The 18,526-nt window shown below is 39.5% G+C and overlaps 1 protein-coding gene across 3 annotated transcripts; it reads right to left on the minus strand.

Moving 5' to 3' along the window:
- Positions 1–457: 457 nt before the first annotated feature.
- Positions 458–17,464, minus strand: LOC110053809 (uncharacterized). Of its 3 annotated transcripts, none has more exons than XM_020760099.2 (9): positions 17,148–17,464; positions 10,731–10,838; positions 9,384–9,581; positions 8,656–8,744; positions 5,985–6,207; positions 5,404–5,517; positions 4,392–4,565; positions 2,935–3,023; positions 458–2,165 (listed from the first exon to the last, which is right to left on the minus strand). In XM_020760099.2, exons 1-9 carry the CDS (start codon positions 17,160–17,162, stop codon positions 1,997–1,999), a joined length of 1,179 nt encoding a protein of 392 aa, XP_020615758.2. In that variant the 5' UTR covers positions 17,163–17,464; the 3' UTR covers positions 458–1,996. The 3 variants fall into 3 exon arrangements, with proteins under 3 accessions (XP_020615758.2, XP_089143029.1, XP_089143030.1); XM_089286903.1 differs by lacking the exon at positions 17,148–17,464 and adding an exon at positions 14,801–15,759; XM_089286904.1 differs by lacking the exon at positions 10,731–10,838 and having other exon boundaries at positions 17,148–17,458.
- Positions 17,465–18,526: the final 1,062 nt, after the last annotated feature.

Genomic DNA, 18,526 nt, shown 5'->3' on the forward strand with positions numbered 1-18,526 from the left:
GGTTTTACACTCTAGACTTAAATTGGGTTTGTTTTTCAAGTTAGAAGAAGCTACTTTTTCATCATTATCGATAGGACCATCAATAAAAGCCCTTTACAATCCCTTTAACATCGGTCGTTGACTTAAGAATCAGGTCTAAAATAGGCTATTGAATTTTTGGTCAAGTCATTATAAGGATAGGGAAATTCGCAGATTTTGTTCTTAAACAGGAAAAGAGTTTTGGCAAGCGGGCCACACACCCCCAACCAATTTTTCTGGGAGTACTCCCCCGGGTAAAAAGTCAAGTTACCATGAGGTGTCGTTGAGCAAACATCTCTTTCTATTGTAACAGCTCTTTTTTGTTTACTTTTTACATTGTAATTAATTATTGGAAAGGACCCTAATTGGAAACGTACCCGGAGTGCAAAGGTAGAAGCTCTTCTTAGAAAACTCCGTGAGTAATAAAGTGGGGCTCATGTCGAAAAAGCACTGCTACTAGAGATATTTATTAAAATTTCTATGTTCAATACATCAGGAATATAAGATTTACAACTTAACTACTTATGGTGTTTATTCATAAACAGACGTTACAAAATTTGATAATTGGATTATTCTCTAATTATGGTATTATTTTCTCGACTTTGAGCCTGGTTTATAAAACATTTACAATTTATAGTTATAACATTATAACTCTTTCTTACACTTATGGTATACAACTTTGTTGTCACCTTAACTTTTCAAGTAAACAGAGCTAGGACCTGAACCTCTTTTTTTTTAACACAGCTAGTAAATGTAAATTTATTACCACACAGTTGATGACGTCATGTCATACCTTTAATCCTTTGTTAGGGGACATCAACATTAGCTGAAAAATATGAAATTTAGAATTTTAAACAATGCTAAGACCAAGGAAACTGTTCCAAAAAAAGTCAAGGGGATTGATTTTAAAGGAGCAGTACAATTCCAAGGTGTACCCTCACTCTGGAATTGCTTTAAATTGTTATAGAGCGCTTTCCATTTTGAGTGTCGTAAGGTAATTGGTTTTGCATTACTACGCTGCACATCCAGCCGGAAGTAAAACCAAGTGTGACTCACTTGCACACGTTTTCTGGCGCTCGGCGTACGTCACATGCAATTACTTCGACTTTTGACTGGTTCACCGTTTTGCCTGTTTCCCTTGTTATTGGCTAAAGTGATTACTTTGGTTTCGTTTTTGCGACACTCAATTGAAAACCTCTCTAATAGTTTCTTAGTCCTGCGTAATACAATGGTATAAAAATTTAGAAGTTAGAATTGTTGCTAATAAGTTTTTGTCACGTCATCAGATCTGACGTCATAACTTAAAATTTTGAGATTATTTTTTGCAATCGAAATAATTCAGACCGCAATCTAAAGCCTTGGTCAAACGATCACAACATGTCAACGTAGCATATCGCAACATTGACGAGCGCAACATGTTGGACGCGTTTGGCCACCCTGTTGCGACTGTTCGGTGTTGTTGGCTCAAGTTTGAAAATGGTCAAATTTGGGCCAACAACACCCAACATGTCGCAACACGCCGCAACACTCGCGCAACATGTTGTACCCAACAATGTTGCCATCTGTTGCCTTGACATGTTGGGATCATTTGGCTCGGGCTTAAAGCAAATGCAGAGTCCCCCTCTAACATGATTTGCCAATGCCAATGGCTGTGGCTATATGCCTTTATATAATAATCAAATCAATGCGCGCGCTCTGATTGGTCAATCAGCTATGGTTTATTGCGCCAGTAGACTCATGGAAATTTCGCGTGTCTTCTGAATTATTATATAAAAGCAATAGACCACAATTTTCTATGGTTTAGAAGCATGATAAACCACTTGGGATGTTGGAAGAACACTCGAGGAATTCGTAAATCACTCGCCTGCGGATCGTGATTTGCGAATTCTTCTCGTGTTCTTCCAACATCCCGCGTGGTTTATCAACCTATAAACCATAGAAAATTGTGGTCTATTCCTTAAATAAACACGCTTTTTATTTAATCCAAACCAGAATTGCGTCTTTTGGGTTTCAACTCGTATTGGATCCCTTCAGACTTTGGCCAGTGTTGGAATGAAATCGTATTTTTCTCTTCTTTGTCCGTCAGTCCTTTAATAGTGTTTATTATCTCTTTCTCTATCTCTTTCTCGTCCAAGGGATCCATGGGCCTACAATAAGACAGACATCTTACTATGTGATACAATACAGTGCACGTTGTCCCTGCGTAATACATCCCTCCGTTGTAATACACACAGGAATAAGCGTATCCCAGTTCCACGGTTAGCAACCACTCGCGGCATTTGAACGTACAACGTCATTAAGTTCTTTACACGTGACTTTAAGACGCCACACTTCAGATTATCTCTCTACGTTTTATTACTTACGCTCTCATAGCGCATTGATTCCAATAAACGCAAACATTACAACCAAGATTTTAACCCTATCCAGATCAGGAATATTTTGATCAACAACCGAAGTTACACGAGAAAAATCATTTGATAATATTAATGCAATGATATTTCAACTCTCCACACTCAGTTGGAACTTTTTGCACTCAATTGTAACTTGCTGCCCTGTTTGAGATTAATTCACGTGCACTCAGCCAATCAGCATGCTAGAATTGTTGCATATATATTGTTAATAAAGAAATGTAAACGTATGTGCGTAGCGTAGTTTTCTTTCTTCGTTTGGGCTTTTCTTCTTCAAATGACAACAGGTTAACAGGAATAACTGAAAAATATAATGTGGACCGGTATGCACACTGCCAAAGGGTATGAAGAATATATTTACGTCAGATTCAGAGAAAGAGGGCCAGGAAGGCCCGCTCACACTGACTATAAAGAGGACCCCTGTGGGGTTTGTATGTACATTGTGACGCATGGAGAATTGAAGAGAATGTATGAAGAAACTGGCATTAGTTAAGTTTGCTTTACTTACACAGTTTTAACCTTTGCAGCGTCTAAGATTGACAGGGCCATTGTAGTCATATTGGTTGGCGATATGAAATAGAAGTGTTTAACCTCTGCCTGAGATGAAGAAGGGTAAAGACATAAATAAACGAGCCTGAAACAAACTGAGTTTTCACCGACAATTACAAATAAAACGAGAATTGACGATCACCTATATTATTTAAGGCAATTTTTGGCGAGGTGCAGGTTGATTGTTACCAGGGTCAATTTCGATGAACATGCAAAAACCCATCTTTAAGATCTTTCTTGTCTACATACAGTCGAAGCTCTCCATGCAACCATTCGAGTGAAACCCCGATTGAACTGTCACTTAACTGCAGTTTAGAAACGTTTCTTCGTTGTTTAGTTCTTGAGGAATCTATATTCCCCCATAGATTTCGAAACGTAAGATCGTCGAGTGCCCCTGGAATGTTTTCGTGATAGCAGCCTCTATACCAACCCGGCACGCAGTCACTTACTAGAGTTTAATCTTACAAGCGAGCATCACTAGTTATGACCTACAAGTGAATATATGAAAGATCATATAGTTGAACTGCGGAGAAAGATATGAAGACATGATTGATCATCGCAGTTATATATACAACTTAAGCAGTAGTGAAATTAAAGCTGAAAAAAATTCAGGCCTGTACGGGATTCGAACCCATGACCTCTGCGATACCGGTGCAGTGCCCTACCAACTGAGCTATCGAGCCAATTGTGAGCTGGTCACTCTGTGAGTTCGTAATTAATATACCGGTAGATGGTGAAGAATACAAGTGAATATATGAAAGATCATATATTTGAACTGCGGAGAAAGATATGAAGACATGATTAATCATCGCAGTCATGCACACAACTTAAGCAGTTGTGAAATTAAAGCCTGAAAAAAATTCAGGCACCGGTATCTCAGGGATCATGGGTTCGAATCGCGTTCATGCTTGAATTTTTTTTTTAAGCTTTAATTTCACAACTGCTCAAGTTGTGTGCATAACTGCGATGATCAATCATGTCTTCGTATCTTTCTCCGCAGTTCAAACATATGATCTTTCATATATTCACTTGTATTCTTTACCATCTACGGGTATATTACGAACTCAAAAAGTGACCAGCTCCCAGTTGGCTTGATAGCCCAAGGGTAGTGGGTTCGAATCCCGTTCATGCCTAATTTTGTTTTTTTAGGCTTTAATTTCACAACTGCTTAAGTTTTGTGCATAACTGCGATGATCAATCAGATCTTCATACTAGTTATGACCTCTTTCGAATTCTCAAATGATCTAGAGAGCTTCGGATGCGTGTTTTTTTTCTCGGGACAAGCTGAAAGCATTGTAGTCAGCTGAAAACAAAGCTGACATAATAGCTAAACTTAAAGTTCCCGTTGACTATTTGGTAATAACAAAACCAGCGAAGAAGTTACTACGTTACGATGGAATGGTTTGAATTTTTCACCTGTGCCAGGTTCTTCACCTCCTCTTCCCTGGGAAAATTCGTGCAAAACGCATAGAACTCGTTGCCTTCGCAAAAGCGAAGCGCAAGGACATTCATAATGGCAGACACCACCATCGCATCATCTGATGTTCCCTCTACGTCTCTTGGGTACCCTTTATACGATAAGGAACACATCTGTAAATGCAACGTAATAAGATTATTTTGATCAATGCTCAAAATAATACGAAAAAGTGCGCTGACAAGCTTAGCTATCTCCATAGAGTGTTTCGTTCCCCGTCGCCCAACCGACCCAGTATTTTTGAAATATTAAGTTTCACCAATCTGGAGAACCCATAAGGAGCTTAAGAGTTGCTAGAAGCGCAGCACTCTAGCTTCTTGAGTGCTCTCCGACCGCGACTTCGCAATTTCATCATAACTCGATGAGGCACAGCTTAAAACATAAATCACTTGCTTCACAACATTGCAATGGAAATAAGCATAAATATATGGCTAGCTCCTTGAGTGAGCAAGATGAACCGAATCCTGCGCTGTGATTGGCTAGCCGAGCAGGCAAGATGGCGCTATCTTGTCCGCTCGGGACTACCCGATGTGTCCCGCAAGAAAATTTTATCGAAAGCCATATAATAAATCCTTTGTTGACTAAGCTTGTTCGGTCAAGATGGCTGGATATTAATTGGCCTTCTTTTCTCTTTACGGGTTTATCCCTAGGAACCTCGACTCCGTCTTAGTCCATAAACACGGAAAAACATAACTTGACTAATATACGGCCATCTTGGCCGGGCAATAACCGATATCTCCACTGTTCACGAGGGCTGGGTTTAGACGTGGTGTGGTAACATAACGAGTCTGTTTAGTTTAGAAATGTCTTCGGTGATGAAAACCTAGGTCCCAACCATGCGTCGTCCCTAAAACCTGCCCCAAAAACTAATCGTTCGAAATAATAGTCAACAATAATGCTATAGTTAACTAATTAAAATCTTAATAAATTGCAAGTTCTCAAAATTGAACCCACCTTAAACTTTTCACAATCTACAAGCAACGCTCCCTCTTTGGCACCACAGGAAGATCTTGTGCTGGCAACATGTGCAAGAAAAAGGAAGTAATGTGTCCATTTCTTGAACAATATCTGGTGAAAAAAGATTCCGTTCAAGTTAGAAGTTCGCTGATAAAGAACAAAGTGGCCACCAAGCAAGAGGGTTGACGTACTACTGGAGACAAAATGTATTGAATTACATCACATTTCCTTTTAAGCTAGCTCTCTGTTTAGGTTCATAGTGTTGTAATAGGCATCAAAATATCACATTACGTATACGTTTTTGTTGCTTGCATGCTAATTGAACTATACTAATTAAATTACTCGCAATAATTACACCCACAGCACACCAGATCACAGTGACCTAACAAACCTCACCTTAACTAAACTGGGCTTAGTTATAAATTACTTACTATAGATTGCTTGCAGGCTTCGGGGATGGGGAATCATACATAATTAAGGTAGCAAGCTGGCAATGCTTCACCCTCACCCGTTCCTAGATTCAGGAATTGGTGAGGAACAATGTCTGCAAGAGTTAAACAAATACATTTATCAATTACCTCGTCAGATCTTTGTCCAGGTTGGTTTCTTTTCCATCTACTTTTAATGTCCCTTTTCCTGAGGTTTTTTATTTTCTTCTTCTTCTTCAACGAGTTACATAACTGTCTACTGGAATCATCTACCTTGGTATTGGTTACATTTTGTATCGCTGCTTTAACCATGTCTATAAATGTGTTTTGAAACATAGACAATGTGTCATCATCATCCCCTCTTTTAACTGGCCTGAAAGCGGGAAAAATAAGAGTCAGATCTTGTTTCCAACTCACTTTACATGTAGAAACATTGTTTTTTCTAGAAACTTTCGCTGAGAGAACGGAAGCTTTTACAGATTATGTTATTACTGTTTTGTTCACTTGTACCTCGCTATTGTGCGAAACTGGAATTTGAGTCAGACAACCTGTTATTTCGCGTCATTGGCATTCTATTACATACAGCTAGCCTTCTGATACGGTTGAAAGTGTTTAGCCCCAAGAACGCATCGGATCCACATGACGTCAAATTCGTTGTCGTCCTGGGAGGTAAAATTTACCATGACTTGTAATCAAAGAAAAACTGCTCGGGTACTGTTTTGGTTCAAATATATGCGTCCAAGCTGCAAAAGAACATTTTTAGATTTTTTTGTACAAAGAACATTCTGCAGGTAGGGTTCAGAGCCAGATCTTAATTTATTCATTGATTGAAGCCTTGTCTACACGGGCAGTTTTTATGTGACAATTCTTATTTGCTCGTGTAGATGAGGAAAATTAGCCAATTTTTATGTGACAAATATATTTGCTGAAAAGCTGGCTTGTTAGCTTTTATGTGAAAAATAAGAGTTTTCACATACGAAAAATTGCTAGTGTAGACGATTCGTCACATAAAATGTGGCAAATATGTTCGTAAGCGCCATACTTTGGGGGAGCGACTACGCAGCCTCGCCTTGTTTTGCATATCGCTGCTGTCCAACGTCATTACTGGCGCCCTAAACTTTGAACTGCTGACAAATATTTGCTGTGCCATCTGCGTGATCAAATGTATTTGTCACATAGAAATTGTCACATAAAAATTGCTCGTGTAGACGAGACTTAAAGCTGCTCAAATAGACTGTTCTCACACGACGTCACGCAGCCATATTGGAATCCCAAAACAATAAAGCGGCGGCCATGTTGGTGTACCAAACCAATCCTGTGGGAGTTGAACGCTTTTCTTATGTAAACACTTTCTTTTTTTGCATGGCTGCTAGTCACGTGAATGAAAACGCGTTATTGGGGCTAAAATATCCGTTTAGCTGTAATAAAATGGCAAACTGGTAGATGCAAGCCATTACTAGCCACAGCAAAATATTAAGGTTACTTACCACCTTCAAGGGCACAAAAAATCGTTGTTTCTTTTAATTTATTTGACAACAAAATTTAAATCAGTCGTTTTATCTGAAGTTTACAAAAGAAAAATAATAAAAATCTCAAAAAGAGGCCGAGTTATTTAGGAAAGACGTATTTTCAAATAAAGGTAATAAACCAGGAAGGTGTCATAATCGCTTAAAGGGACGAAACCGCCAAAGGAAATTTTTGCGGCAAACGCTCATCTTAGAGTTCGTGATTCATGTTATTTGGTATTGTTTATATCGCGCATTTGTTCTTTTGCCTTTGGCTGTTTTGCCCGTTTTAGTGTCTCTCTTTTCAGTGAAGACAGCGAGATAGAAAACGTGTTGCAATGCGATGCTTTTCCCGGGAAATCCCGATCCATGGTCATTGAAGCTAGGAGGCCCTGTTGGCCCATTTGTTTGCGGTTTTATATGGCGAGATAATCTCCTGGCGTGGCTAGGGTTGTTTACAAACTTTTATGAGCTAAAATCTCGCATTTGATTTTGGGAGGAATACATCCCGGGGGGGGGGGGGGAGGCTACTCCCAGAAAAATCGGGTGGGGGTGTGCGGCCCACTTCCCAAAACCCTATTTATGACCAAAATCTGCAATATTCCCTACCCTATTTATGACCTGACCAAAATTTCGAAACCCTATTTATGACCTAACCCTTAAATCAAAACCCTGTTTCAGACCTACGTTGTAATTAGTTGCCTTGTTCAGACCAACGTTAAATTACCGTAAACATAATTTGTGAAGGGCTTTTGTTGATTTTCTTTTCGATAATGATGAAAAAGTGGCTTCTTCCTAAAAACATACCCATATCAAGGCTAGAGTGCAAAAACCATACCCTATTTATGACCAAAATGGCCAAAGTCAGTAAAAATCGATACCATATTTATGACCAAAACAGCTGAAAAACCCTACCCTTTGGGGTCGCACATATCTACAGAGTCCATATAAGGGAGTACCCCTCGGTCCTTTCGCGCCTTACCGGCTCCTGACACTTCCTAAAAAAAAAATCGCTAAAACTGTATTTTTATCGTAAACTACATTTATTAAGCTTTCTTCTGATATATAGTTTGTTGGGGTTTTATTGAAAATGGTGCGCGTACTAATTTTTTTCCCGAAGGAGGCCCGCGGAGGTGGGAAGTAACCCTAATTAATAGCACTGCTTGCAATTGCTTTGCTATAGGTCTAATAAAGATTTCTACCGGAATACTTTTTAAATTAGTGCAAATTTCGATTGATAAAGATAAGCGCAATTGAAAGAGGTCTATAGTTTTAGAGCAATAGCCGTTTTAATATCACTGCGTAATTCAACTTACAGCATGTCCACCTTAGCTTCTTTGAATATCTCTTCTGATTGCCCGTATTTATCTCGGAAAGAGAGATAATAAACTCTCCTTACGCCAGCCTAAAAAGACATAATGTAACAAGAATAGATGATATATTCTTGAATACGCATATCTATCCTATTCCAAAACACCCAAGCTGCCAATAGGACATTTCCCTCTATGATTCCCCGCGCGCAAGTCTCGTACAGGGAAAGGGCTATTGCCGATAACAGATTTGGCCTTCCCGTCCCCTCCCCTCGTGGGGTTACGTCTAGCCCAAACCAATCGTGACTCGCTTGCTCACGTTTTCCCGCCCTTCGCGTCGGCTACATGTATTTACTTCGAGTTTTGATTGAGTCACTGGATGGCTTGTTTGTGATTGGACAGAGCGATTCTGGCTTTCGTTTTAGTTTTACGACACTCAAATGAAAGGCGGGTGGACAATTGGACAAGGTGAATTTTTGCGGGACAAGAAAATGGCAGGTCGAGACTCCGTATTGTTACTGTTGTGTGCTCGTTCTAAGCAAGTTTGTGGCAACCTGGCAAATATTATAATATTCTTATCATTATAATATTTTAACAGATCAGAACAGTATTCATGTAAAGAAAATTAGAAAAGTAAACCTGATGTTAGTTGCTAACATAGCTTGTGAAAAAGACGTAGGACGTTACGTACCTAATACAATAAAACGGAGCGTTTGGCAAAGTTCGCGGCTTACCTGTATCAACATTTTTGCACAGTCCTCGCATGGAAAGAGTGTCACAAATGCAATTGAGTTCTCTAGGTTGGCTGTTCCTTTTAAGATCACAGCATTGGCTTCTGCATGAACTACTAAGTTGTTTTTCTGTTCATCCGACCAGCTCTCATCGCTGTTAGAAATCCCCGGAGGAAAACCATTATAACCAATTGATAAAATCTGTAAACAATATTAAAGAAACAATTGATTTTTTGTACGAGACTCAATCCGTACATTTCCGTTTGAACTCAGTATTACTCAATCTTTTTCCAGACGTCGATGTGTAGAGGAGACACGGTAATCACTATGGAAGATAAAACACTTTTATTGCCATGATTTGAAAATGATCAACAATAAATATTTACGGCGGTCAAAATACCCTTCCCGGCATAAAGCAGCTTTCAAGTCAAGTCAGGTCAAGTCAAGTTGGCAACAGCTTTCGTGAAGACAATCTCACCAGCTAGTTTGCAGGTGTAACACAGAAAGGAAAAGTAAAAAGAACTAAATTGGGATAATACCTTCAACAAATAACTACCATAATATAACATAAAAATGTAAGATTTAAAATCTATTTACATAGGACTAGATATAACTTTTCATAAATAATGAAAGGTATGAAGTTTAACGATCATATCAGTCCTGACAAGTCTAATTTTCTGATAATATTTTTAAAAACCTTTAAGGATCGAATAAGTCTGTATGAGTCAGGTATTAAGTTCCATAGTTTTGGCTCCGTAAACGTCCAGGATTTTAAACCGTATGTTCTAGTGATGTGAAGTTTATATGAAATGATTCATATATGAATATATCGTATGTTGTAGTGTTGGCCTTTGGTAGCTGAAGTGTACATGTGTTGTTCACAAGCGGCGTTTTGATAGATTTACTTACGTCTGCTGATTGAGATTCGGTTGACGGTTCTTAAATTAAAGCTGATGAAAAGACGAGTTAGAGCGTCGCATGAGAAGTGACGCTGAGCTGGGCAATTTTCGTTTCAAACAAACTTTGGTCAATAAGACGGTGCAGCGAACCATGGTAGACTCAAAATGAACTAGAATATAGTTCAAAACGATCATATTTGGTTATAGTGGATTTTAGTTATGAAGTTAGAGACGGGTGTTTGCAAATTATCAACAATGGGTCGTACTTGGACAAATTAAATTTTAATCTTGAATCTAGAGATGAGTGTTTACAAATTATCCGTGCCTAAATGATTCTTATTGGGCAAAGCTGCCTTGGATGTTGTGTTCATGGGAGCCAAATGTTATGTAGAATTTTTCAATTCTCTCTCTTAATTACCAACAAAAATGGCTTCTCATATTAAATACTTACTTTAAGTGTTACTGAGTCCACAATAACACAACCCACTTGTGTTTTAGGGTCCTTTGAACGCATGGAGGCACCCAAAGCTAAATACGTGAAATACTCTACCCATGGAGGCTGACAAGAAAGGTAGAAAAAACTGTCAGGCATTATGGCGAGGTACATGTAATGTGGGAGAAATAAAGACAACTTTCGATAATCTGGCCAGAACTCATCTGTCACTTTACAAAAATATGGATCGGATATCATATTTATTAAAAACTTAGCATTCGCATCCGGCGCACCGATATCTAGTTTAAAAGGCAAAACATTTCGAAACAACTTTTACGTGATTGAACATTTATCTTTTCAACTTGGAAGTAAATATGCAATAAACATTTTTTTTTTTCTTTCGTCGACGACGTTAGCTGAAAAATACAGAGTAGATGGATCAAAAGCTTAAGTATTCTTCTTATAATGTCATTTATTTTTCTGAATGAAAAAATTACTTCATTGTGATTGGCTGGGGGCAGGCCAATTTATCGTTAATTCTAATTCGCACTACAGTGAAAATTAACGCGCGCGCTTTCGCAAGTTTTCTCACCAGTCATACAATAGATGAGTAATCGTAGGAAAGCTCGAACAATTAAGGATTTACACAAAGGCTCGTGCAATTTTGAGAGAATTTTCAAATATCACTTGTAGTGTAAATCCTCGCATTCAGTTGATTACCTATACTAATGCGTTAAGACACATGCTTTTTTTTATACATCTATGGTGTTTACTTAGTCTAGAAAAACCTTCATATTAGCCTTCGAATACTGCGCCTACCACTGCTTTCAGCCGCTCTGTTTTTCTAGATAACGAAAACCTTGCCAAAGAATTGAAAAGTAGACATTTTGAATCAATAAAAAATAGTATGAAAATCAAATGGGTTGATCCATTTTTTAAGCAAGTGTTATAAATTGGGAACTACACTGGCTCCATGCTTTCGATCAGCGAAAAAAAAAAAACATGTTCAATCGAGGTAAACAGAGTTATAGCATTAATGTATTTTTGGGTTCCGGTAGCCAAGGCTCATATGACTTACCCTGTTCCAGGCTCTCGGTCAGTGGGGAAGATCAAAAAAGCGGGCGAGCGACATGCGGGGTCTGGGAGATAAAAGGAGAGGCGAGGGGCCCTGTCCGTTTCTCTTTGGGACCCCGCCCGTCGCCTTTTCCGCTCGTCCCCTGCCACCTTTTTCCATCGTCCTCACTGACTAATACGTATTGCTGTTTCAAAGAGCACAGACAGATATTATACATGGATGCAGACTGAGTTATTTGCTGCTGCTTGAAAAGTCCATTAATGTAAAGACTGTTGTTTTCTTGAATTGTCTGTAAAGACAATTTAAGTGTGGAATCGGATTGTCAGGTTAGTCAGCGGAATCAAACTGAAGTTTTACCTGCAACAACGACATTAAAGTGAAAACCAGCTTCATCGAAGCAAACGAAGAAAACAGATATTAGTTCTTTGTTTTTGTGTGCTTAGTGACCGCGCGATTGCATTTTGGACCTCACCCCGCGCCCCCGGGGTTGCATGTGAAGACAAGTATTTCTTTACCACGGGTAGGTGAGGTACCTCATCTCCCTGGGGTCCCACGCTTCCTCGTGAACAGGCCCTTAGACAACGAATCCAGCCTGCTGACCACGATTACTGTATGCAATGGTATTCGGACGGTACCGTTAGTGCCGTCTTCCTTTTGATCTATCGATATCAACCAAGATTTTTCAGAAGAGAGTTCTTCAAGGACTCTTCAAGCAGCAGAGGGACTTAAGGAGTTCTTGAAATCGCATATGCCATCTTAGTGTGTGGTGTGGAAAACGCTTGAACCGGCAAGGAGCCCGGCATCGCCGACCACAACAGAAATCTCCAAGCTCCAAGTCTCTCGAAGAGTCAAGAAACTGGTGACCACGGTATATAATAATAATAATTATATAATAATAATGCTCCGGTGGAGCTGACCTATTACAATCAGGAAAGCCTATCGCCTATGTAAGTCGCGCCTTGATACGGATACTGAGACAAGATACAGTCAAATACGAAAAAATATTGACGAACGCCTTCTCACGCGATAAACTTCACCAGTACACATTTGGGCGACCGTTGGTGGTTAGAAGCGACCACAAACCACTATTGCAATCCGCTGTCGAAGATCTCAAAAGGCTTCTGCTACAAAATGGTTACCCTCAGGGCATCATCACTTTTAATATCAATGATGTCCTGAACAAGAAAAAGAACAAGCCAAATGAACCCACAGCAACAGTCCCCAAAAAAGATGTTACTATTTTATTACCTTATATAGCTCTCCATAGCAATCATATTACTAAGCGTCTGAAATCTTGTGTAAATCGTATCTACTCTTTTGTTAAGAAGACCGTCTCAACCAATCACAATTATCCAAAGTCATTTATAAAGCTGGTTGCTGGGACGGCAATGATTTTTGCATTGGGAAAACGAAACGAAGACCGTTCACGACCCGAAAACAGAACATTTCAAGGCCCTTTCGAAACGTGATCACTCTTCTGCTAATGCTGATCGCGTCAAAACAACTGGTCACAACATCAAGTGGGACCATTTTGACATTTTGGCGTCCGGCGAAAGTGACCATCATTGTACGGTTAAGGAGACCTTGTTTATTCTGGAGCTGCAGCCAGCATTGAATGTCAATGTCAGCGGTGAAAAACTTTTACTTTATTAGGAAAACTTTTCCATTGTGCAACGTTACAGACGGTTTCCATTTGAAACCTCTTAAATTTCTACTGCAGATGTTTTCTGTCTAGGTTCCAGACCCCCATTGATACAGTATAAATAGCTTTTCAAAAAATTTTAACGCTTATACTTTAAAAATGTATGTTGACTAGCATACGAAACGTCAAGTTCATAAAATGTATGTTTTTAAAATGTTTATCACCGCTGTTTGTTTTATATTTTTAATCAAGCTACGATGGCCGAAGACCAAGAGTTTATATGACCCCAACTTAGCTATTCTGGACTACAGGAACACTCCGGTCCGTCACAAGGGGTTGGATCCAGCCCATCCCAGAAGCTGATGAGTAGGAGAACCAAAACCCTGTTTCTAACAGCAAAACAAGCTCCTGCAACCCCAAACTAACAAGCTGGCTGAACAAAAAGCGAAACTGGTCGAGTGTCAGAACAATCAATCAATCTATCAGTCTACCAATCAATTAATCAATCAAAAACAGACAGAAATTATCCTACGATCGCACTGCCAAAGATTTTGTACGGAAGCTCTACGTCCCAACGAGAAAGAACGGCGTAACGAGAGATAAGTGCTCGTTCACCATGGAGACATTGGACGGCCACAGTGTTGCCTATCGTCGAAACCGAGCTCATCCAACAGGAGCCTCCTCCGACCGTGCAGCAGAACCAGGAACTCGCTGCAGACAAACTAAAAGCAAAGCCCGACGGCACCCTAACGACGTCACCTGCAAGTCTTCCAACACTGACGTCAACTGTCACACCCCGGACGTGGAGAATGACAAGACTCTGAGCACTGCGTAAACACTTTGCCGAAACGTTCTGTAAGACCCTCACGAATTCCCTGCGCGTTTTAAAGATTTTTAAGGACCGTGTTTGTAGCTGAACAGTTGAACAATGTTTATCTGCTTCACAGCCATTTTCCTAATGTTTGTCTTCCTTTACTTGTGTTGTTATTTTTTGTGTTTTCAAAAGAGAAAAGATGTTATTGCTGGTATATGATATTCTATAACGAGGTTGGCGTGACATTTGAAGTAAAATTAAAGCGTCCTGTAGATAACGAGCGGTTCTGAACGGAAAGTCCAAAGCCAGCAAGCTTCACTTAATTATAAATAGGTAGACGACATAAAGATCGTGTTCATGAAAAATAGTGACTTGGATGTAAGCGTTCTCCAAAAGTATATTAATTTTGTGATATCCAAATGCTTGTTGTTGTCTAGCTGTCGAGAGCGCAAAAGTCAGCTGGAAAGTATATAAAAATAACAATAAAACAATTCCTCTAGAAGAGAAAGCTAATTTAACAAGCGATACATTCGGTTGAACTAGCGATATTTCCATACCGTAGAGATAATCGATCCATTTTAAACTTGTCCATAGTGTTCCGTAGCTCGGTTTTGTTTTACATGAATTCAGCAGCGACAGGAAGACCTTTGATTCACACCTTCTCGTTACGACTCGAAAGACGACATCATTGCTTCGAAGTCATTATCGTCCTCTTAACCATCGATTGAGTCTTCTTGATGCTTATTCCTCACCATTTCGAACTCTTTAAAGGTGTGTTTTGGTTCTAGGTACAGAATTTTGCCATCTACGAGAAAACCATGACACGCGACGCCATGTTTCTTTTCAAAAAACTTTCCCTTACCCCCTGGAATATGCAAATTAAAGGACCACTGAAACGCAATAGGTACTAAAGAAATCTCTGGGGAGTGGGAAAGAGGCAATTTCTCAGTATTTTCAAAGAGCCACTTGCCTCACCTACCCCGCAAGGAAATTTACTTGCGCCCAGGCCACCCCTAAACGAAGTTAACGGCGTACGTTAACAATGGAAAGTTTAAGAGGTTTCTGTTACGCTCTCTTTTCTTTTTTTTCTCTCTGTGTCATATTGTGTCCAGCTGCTTACGACATTATTGACATCTGAAGGCCACGTTTTCGATCAGGAACTAGCATTTCGCTTACTTTGAGTACCTTTCCCAATATTCTAACCCTAATAATTCTCCGTTCTACTGACTTCGCACTTAAAATAAAACCAAAGAATCCAACAAGAAGCTACATCAGCCTGGTGTTCAAGTGGGTCCTCTAAACGGTCGAATTAGAATTAGATAGCTACTTGTGTACGATCACGACATTAAAATAAATAAATAAAAATAAATCACTTTATATAAGTGTTAAAGTCTTAAGCACTACTGCGCTAATTGAGGACCCTGAAATGAGCAAACAAATATTGTAAATTGAACAGAAACATTTTAAAAATCCCAAACGGCGGGAGACTGACCAGTTGGGTATTTACAAAGCGTGGAGGAGTTGAACCTGGGACCACCAAATACAAACCCATCCAGGGGCAGGGAGGAGGATTTGAACCCAGGACCTCCAGATTACAAATCCCGGGCCCTTACCAATAGACCACGCTGCCTCTACAATCAATATTCTAGCATAAAACCTAACTCCGCTGGCTGAAAAGACTGCTGAAAAATCATTGGTGTCTCCTCACAGTAGACAACTGAACTTGTGACACTTGGTACTTCTGGTTATAAAACGCGTAGCTGTGAGTATGACTCTTATGATTGCTTTTCAATGCAGCCGATAGCCGTTCTTTAGAGGCCAGCAGTAATAAGAGATTTATCCGGCAGTGCGTTCGACGCTTTCGATCAACTGGAACGAAGAAATTGTTTGGGATAAATGATTAAGTGCAGTATAGTGATAAAAGCGATAATTTCCCTGTTGATGATATTTCATTGTTTCCGAAAGATTTTTAAGCACGCTTCAACGTAGGTTTCATGTCCATTTTTACTTTCGTGCACGCGCTCTACCGGAACTAAAGTAACAGACATTACGCCAACCTGTCAGTTTGGTCTTATAACACTAATTGAAATGTTTGCATGACTCCATGTGTGACTGCTTCCCAAGGCGGCTAATGACGTATTTGAAAATAAAAACAGGAATGAAAAAGCGCTTGGTCAGTTAGGCTTCCTAATTCTTCCGGAAACTTTGCTCTTATTTGCGTGAATTAAATTAATTAAGGCTCCCTTCATTCCTATGAGTTTAATTACATGATCTTGCTACGTGCAGAACCTGTCCAGGCAAGTAGATGAAACTAACAACTGAGGTCACTTGGAAAATTCCCGCGAGCTTTGTTTGACTCACGCAAGTCTCGAACGTTTTATGACTCGCGTGACTATTTTTCAGAAAGGTTCCCTGTGCTACGCCGGGCCATTTATACAAATCAAGTGACTTTGAGCGCTGAAATTCTCATGTCAAGATCTAAGCTCTTGGAGCTTCTCGTTATCCAGAGTGGTGAATGTTGAGAATATTACTCAAGATGAATTGTTTCCGCGTCCAGATCACTTAACTGTCAAATTTCGGTTTCGTGCTTTTGCTTTTCGAGAACGAAAGGTCTTACATGTCCTGACAAAGACTACCCGCCGAAGAGTTACGGTTTATTTGACTGTGAGCAAAAGAAATTAATTTTAACATTAACGGCACTATGTGAGTGGCCAGTTATCATTTCCGTGTGCGATCGTTCTTTCGCGATGATCAAGACATTTCATTCGCAAAGTTTGAGGTCAAGTTTTTCCCCTGAGTCATAAATGTTAACCGTGCTAGAATGAAATTAGGGAGGCTAAACACTTCAAGGTTTTGTCCAAAGAATTTCAAAAGCAAAACGTCGTAAGGAGCAATGAAACTTACCTTTTGAAGTTCCATGATTGTGATATTAATAGAGTCCCAACAGTCCTTATATCAAAATTTACTAGTTCTCTAATGCAAATGATGCTCGGCGGGAAGAATAGGAAAGATGTCTGTTCAAAAACGTCGTTTTTCGTTATTTAAAAATTTCCAACCATATATACTGCCTTCGGTTACGTTCACCGGGAGACTTCAGTAGTATAGCTTCAGCAAAGATAAGCTACGTTTTGGATTTCACGCATACTAATTAAGATTCCTTCCTGCTAAAAAGTGAAAGGGTTTTTTTAACCAAGGAACAACAGGCTTGCCCAGACTTGCCCGCTCGTAGTCCACAATCTATTTTGGCTAGATATATATATTTAGTATACAAAAATTGGACATTCTGATTGGTCGAAAAGCTCATCATATGACGCTATATTCACCCCGCTAGAGCTTGGTTACTAAGCTCACCATCTTTGCTATCTCGGCAAGTAAACATAGCGGACAGTTGCTGAATGAAGTTTTCATTTATTCGAAAGACATCACTTCGAGTCCAGGGTATTTGGATGGACGTAGAATTTTCAAAATGACTGCAGTCGCCCTTGGACCAAAAATCTTTTCAAGAACTCGTATTCAAGGCTTTTAAGAATCGTAAACACAATGCCAGCGGGTCAGGTCGATTGACCGAAATATAAGCTTATTTTCTCTTCAAACTAAAGCTATTCATTTTTAGGCGATGATGACAACTGTGAATGAAGTCAACAACGATAAAATAATGGTACCGGATGAATTTATTTTTCGTAGTGTTTCGCTCGTTTGTTTTACTGCCAAACTCGATGAGTAAATTGATTGACAATCGACGTACAGCTTTCTATTAAAACTACAGCTGCATGCGTGTATGCACAGGAACAATTGCGTCTGTTTTTTATGTTTTAGTCTGTTATTTTGTAGTCCTTGATATTCACCTCTTAAAATTATACTTAAACAATTATTCGCCTCAGGCTCAGTGAGCGTACGTGAATATTCACCTCGACTTCGTCTTGGTCTTGTTGAATATTCACCAATGTTCACTTCGCCTTTGGCGAGTTAAGCGCTCTTATCAGTTGATTTATGGTCACGTGGCAATTGCTTAATCTAAAAATACACAGCTGAACCAAGAGGACATCTCAACGCAAAATTCGAACGCTCAAATGTCTCAGGGTTGTAAATGTCCAGTGAATAAATTTATGTCGTTTTCAGTCTTAAGGCAGGCGTTGTGAGTGAGGATAACACATTCGCTCTCCATGCTTGAATGCAAATATACTACATAACATATATTGCATAACCTTCCATGGGGTTAGTGTTCTTCTATGGCTTAAGTCTGAAACTGCATTCCAGAAACTTTCAGATGTACTCAATCCTGC

The sequence above is a fragment of the Orbicella faveolata genome, unplaced genomic scaffold (genome assembly GCF_042242905.1).
Source record: "Orbicella faveolata isolate gen_17 unplaced genomic scaffold, um_ofav_v1 contig_14, whole genome shotgun sequence".
NCBI lineage: Eukaryota > Metazoa > Cnidaria > Anthozoa > Scleractinia > Merulinidae > Orbicella > Orbicella faveolata.